Source organism: Rhea americana, unplaced genomic scaffold (assembly GCF_003343005.1).
Source record: "Rhea americana isolate MKP2758 unplaced genomic scaffold, rheAme1 scaffold_405, whole genome shotgun sequence".
NCBI lineage: Eukaryota > Metazoa > Chordata > Aves > Rheiformes > Rheidae > Rhea > Rhea americana.
Window position 1 is genome coordinate 204,341 of NW_028186541.1, and position 4,946 is coordinate 209,286.

The following is a 4,946-nucleotide window of genomic DNA, read 5'->3' on the forward strand; positions in this document are numbered from 1 at the left end:
GGGGGTGGGGGGCGGCGAGGGGGCCGCCGCGGGGTCCGTACCGTAGATGGGCCGCAGGCGCCGGTCGTTGGGGTCCTGCACATGGCCCCGCGCCGCCATGATGAGAGCGCAGAACCGCAGTGCGCAGCCGCCGGCCGCGGCCGGGGGCGGGGGCAACGGGGCCGGGCCGGGCCCGCCGCTCCTCCTCCTCCTCCTCCTCACCCTCCTCCTCCTCACCCTCCTCCTCCTCACCCTCACGGCGCGGGCGGCCGCGCCCGCCCTGTCGCCGCGGGCATGTCGCGATATTGCTCGGACTCACCTTGCCGCAGGCCTTCCCTCACTGCGGGTCTCGCCGAGGCCTGTCGCGATAGGAGCCGGCTGTGCCCAGCGCCCTGTCACGACAGCGCGGGGCCTGGCTGGACGAGGCGCCTCGCCGGGCGCGGGCAGGGTCCCGCGTGGCGGGCCGGGCGCTGAGGCAGGTAACCCCGCGGGGCGCTGGCGCCCGCCGCCGCCACTGCCCATCACAGGAATCGGTTCTTGGTTACTTCAGGCTTTGCCAAAACGTAAGCGTTCGGTCTCAAACTGACCCTGCTGTCCGTCYGCCTCACGGCAATTCCGGTCAGCGCTGCCCTTGTTTCCGAGAACGAATGTTAAAGCCCGACTGGCCTCAMGGTCGGGATCAGGAATTGACGTGTGGATGCGGCCACCGGCTCCGGCAACCTGCCTTTTAGCGTGCTTACRACAATTCGCCTGAATTACACCAGATTACGAGCCTTTGGAAAAATACACGCTTGAGACTTTGCGTTTCGGTAGCCGAATTCATAGAGGACGGGCTCTGCCCTTGCTGACTGGGCTGCAGTCGGGCAGAGGAGGGTTTTCACTGGAATTTGCGGCTTTGTCTTGCTCCCTGCCAGGCCAAGCRTGGACGCGAGAAGCCGCGAACAAGCCGGCTGACCTTGCCCACGCCTGCGTTGGCAGGCCTCGGGAGAGGGGAAAGGGAAGCTGCCTGACTCCAGTGCAAAAGGCATGAGAGGGGCTGCAAGAGCGGACTCYGGCAAAGGCATGGGGAGAGATCAGCTGGGGGAGAGGGAGAAGCTGCAGACTGAAAAAGGGCCTAGAAGTACTAAAGCTGTGCTCTGAATTCAGCAAGCCCATGCAATTTCTTAGTGCTTTATAAARCCAGGGTTTTATTGTCTCAAACTGAGCATCCCAAATTGGTGGCTACACGTAGCTCATACTTTTATATAAAATGTAAAAATTATATTTAGTTAACGTTCTGCTCATTAATCAATAATATTTCGTAAGTTATTTGGAAAATATGAAAATATTAGGGACTCTGCTMTATCTCACTGAAGAGAGCTAAATGGGTTATCAAAACTTGTTTAAGCACATAAATCTGCTGCTTTTATTGAGAATTAATGATTGCATCAGTACGTGCAGAATCCATTTTTCCTGCTGCCATTCAGCTAGTTAAGTATGGCTTGGCAATATAAGGTGATTTTCTTAAACTGTTGTTTGAAATGATCAAGGACATTTGAAAACACTCCACTACTGAGTCATAGCCTAGTTCAGTGATCTTTGTTGGTCAGAAGGAGGAATGCTGTTATGTCTGACCAAATAAAAATCTCACTACCATCTTGAAAAGAAACATTAGAAGTGTTTATATAAATTACATTAAATAACATCCTGTCCTGGTAAGCAGAACAAGACTTATCAAATCTAAATTGTTTCCAGCCATGCTAAATAAGTGGATGGTAGCACTTTTCCTATCAAAAGGTCAGTAATCCATAACAGATATCAAAGATACATTTTGTTTTAGTAGGAACCTGTAGTAATAATTTAATAGTCTGTTGCAAGATGTGCCTAGCTAATGCTTGCAGAAGAGAGACAATAGACATGGATACTCACTGACCTGAAAAAAACTATAAAACATTCCATAACTTGCATTATAAATAGGCTCCATARCTTGAACTCTATAGTCATTACATCATCTATCTGCAAGCAGCTTGAATATCATGATGACAAAGTACAAAGTGCATGTGTTCTTTGACTTAAGGAAAGAGAAGTATAAAGACTRAAGTCATCTGTCTGGTCATCCTTTTTCCTCACTTACTACAGTTTTGGTTGACAGCTGAGACTGAATAGTGAGTTAGATAGACTATAGATTCCTTTGCTGATCTGGCAATGCTTGTGGGTACAGAAAAATATTGTTAGTTTTGYATGTGAATTACCAGTTCTTGATGCACTCAGTAACAGCATACAAATGGAACTACTGGAACTACAAATGGAAATGGAACTACAAATGCCATGAATTATTGTTCAATTGGATTTAATATTTGATCTTTAATTACTTCAAGTAAGCATTACAACATGTCTTCCAAGAAGCTATAGTTTCTGTGAAAGGTTGCAGCTATAATGACTATCTGATCCCTTTTCTTTCTTTCACAGGAACTGTTTGTTTCATAGGAACTGACTCTCTTTTCTCCTACTCATTACTCACAGAGATGCAGCTCCATTCTTTGATGAGCAAAGAGAACATACTTGTTTTAGGTTCAGAAAAGGCAAGGTGAAGCAAAGGAAACAGTTCCTGGGCCTGGCTTAGTTGTAGTGTAACTTGACCTGCATCTGCTTGTCAGTACTGAAATTTGTGCTGTACCCTCTACACCTATGTGCCACACCTTTCCAACATGAACTGCAGTCACCAAGTGCAGTGCCTCGAAGTCCTCACTCTTCCAACAGTTCCTGCAAAATTCTCTGTGAAGCCCATGTTACAAATATATCTTGGTTTAGCTTGTGAGAAAATGGGAAAGCTGCCTTATTTTTCATTTTTTTAATTTGGATTTKTAAGAACAATCTAGCAGATTCTGAGACTATAATAAAGATGATGGGCTTTTTCCTTTGTAAATACAGAAGATCTTTTTTTTTTGAAACCAGAAATTCAATTTCACAGAGAGGTCCAACTTTACCATAGAGGAGAAGAATGTGGGAGAAAGGGATGCTGCAAATGTTTGCCAACATTCCTTCATGCTAATTTCTAATATAATTAATGGAGAAATTTACTCTTTAGTCAGTAGACTGGTAATCAGAAATCAAATATTCATAATCAACTAAWTGGAAACATTTCTCACTGAGCATCATTCCTATCTAGGGACCTTTCAGTAAAGTCTGTGATACAGAGTTGCTCATGTTAATGCAGTTTTCAGAAAGCATTTTTTTTGGAGGGGGAAGAGGGGGGCAGACAAAAGTCTGCCTTAGGCRATTCCTTTATTGCAAAGCAGTACAATGCCTCAGCGACCTTGTTCAGAGAGATCCTGGTCAGATGAAAGCTGCAGCYGATACAAAGGAAGCTGCTCTGTGGTTGCACTTGCTCAGAGAAGCTGATTTCCTTTTAGAAGATTACACAGTTAGCAACATTTGTTATCAGTCCTTTTTTTTAAAGGTAAAGCTGGATTTGACTTGGGGTTGCTTCACTTTTCTCTTAAAGGCAAGTTTTACAGGGGATTAACTGTTGCGGGCAGGGCTGCTCCCCTGTTACTCCCTTTCCTCAGGCGCTGCTCTGTGTAATCCTTTCCTGGCTTCCTGAAGTCCCGTGCCAAAGTGCACTTACCTTCCACACATCATGACTTGCATGCTATGAAGGGAGAGAGGACTTTTCCTAGATAACTTTATTTGGAAAAATCACATCTTTTCTTCTGTATGCCTTCTTCCCTTCTAATATAGTGCAAAGCTCCAAAGTCCAAATATACAGCCTGTTCACATCGTCTTCCTAGGATGAGACAGAGACATTGGTATACTTCAGGATATTTTTCAAAATACTTTCTCTCTATACCTTGCTGATATATGCAGTCAGACAACTCCTTTGGTGAGGTGTGGAACCCTTCTCAAACACACACTGAGAGAGATTACAATCCTAAAGTGAGAAAACAGATTGATATAGTTTATCAGTATCTAAAAAAGATGAAAATGAAAATTCTCTTTTGGCATCAAAGCGAGAAATCAGGACTTCAAAATGGTGAAGGACATGAATTTTATACCATAGCCCTTTTCAACGTTGTCATTGCACCCTTCAGTACTACATTGTGTTTTGCTCTCTAACCTGTTACATAGGCTGGTTAGTTACTGCAGCTTTCCTGAAGTACAGCAAGAAGGACTGTCCAGAATTTGACTTCCTTTGCCCAGTGTTCAATCCTGGAACGTGTTATGGTCCTAGGATTTAGTGAGACACCATCAGAAGACAAAAGGCAGCTCGCCTTGTACGATCAAGAGACAGAGCACACAAGAGACAGAAGGGCTGCAAGAACAGGCCGTTGGAGAATTGTAAACGCAAGAGGAGCTGGGGCTTAGCCTGGCAAGGTGAAAGCTGRAACGGATAGGAATTCTGGTGTGCCACCAGCGAGTGTGGACTGAGGAGGGCCGTCACAGGGGATGGTTTTGTCTCAAGAGCAACTGCTAACAAAAAAAAAAACAGCCACGGGAATCTTCAGGGCGGCGCATGGGCATGGGCATGGGCACCGCCACCGCCACGCCACGCCACGCCGCAGACACCCGCCGCCCTCCCGGCCCCAGGCCCGACTAGGCCCCGAAGGGCGGGACYTGGATTCAAATACCGAGGGGGCGGAGCTACCAGCCCAGTGACGTCTGCGCCAGCCAATCCATGCCCACAGGAGGCGGGGCCAGTTTTCCCAGTGAGCGGCAACCGCCTCGCCTAATCAGCATGCGGCGCGGCGCGGCGTTGGCCAATGGGGAGGCGGAGGGCGGGCGCGGCGGGGCCGGTAGGAAGCGCGGGGCCGGGTCGGGCCCGGTGTTTGATTCCTGAAGAGCTGGTGAGTGGGCTCGGGGGGTGTGGGGGGTGCTGGTCGTTAGCCCTTCTCGTGGCGGGGTCGATTCCTCGAGAACCACCACCACCGCCGTGGTGCCTCCAGCCGCTTCACCGCTGAGGGAGGGAGGTGCCCCCCCCGTAATCCCCC

The 4,946-nt window shown here is 48.1% G+C and overlaps 2 protein-coding genes and 1 long non-coding RNA gene across 3 annotated transcripts in view; 1 reads left to right on the forward strand and 2 right to left on the reverse strand.

Moving 5' to 3' along the window:
- Positions 1-137, reverse strand: part of NAA25 (N-alpha-acetyltransferase 25, NatB auxiliary subunit) — a 33,527-nt gene extending 33,390 nt beyond the window's left edge. The window contains exon 1 of the mRNA XM_085314512.1: positions 42-137. Within this exon, the coding sequence (XP_085170638.1) occupies positions 42-99 (58 nt within the window). The 5' untranslated portion in view covers positions 100-137. The remainder of the gene's footprint in view (positions 1-41) is intronic.
- A 2,154-nt stretch (positions 138-2,291) lies between these two features.
- The window catches only part of LOC146590505 (uncharacterized), a 3,698-nt gene continuing 1,043 nt past the window's right edge, over positions 2,292-4,946 (reverse strand). The window contains exons 2-3 of the long non-coding RNA XR_014897007.1: positions 4,076-4,428; positions 2,292-3,889 (exon numbers count right to left, since the gene is read on the reverse strand). This is a non-coding gene — a long non-coding RNA (uncharacterized LOC146590505). The remainder of the gene's footprint in view (positions 3,890-4,075; positions 4,429-4,946) is intronic.
- TRAFD1 (TRAF-type zinc finger domain containing 1) overlaps positions 4,726-4,946 on the forward strand; it is a 12,883-nt gene continuing 12,662 nt past the window's right edge. The window contains exon 1 of the mRNA XM_085314513.1: positions 4,726-4,802. The gene's annotated coding sequence lies outside the window, so the exon portion shown is untranslated. The remainder of the gene's footprint in view (positions 4,803-4,946) is intronic.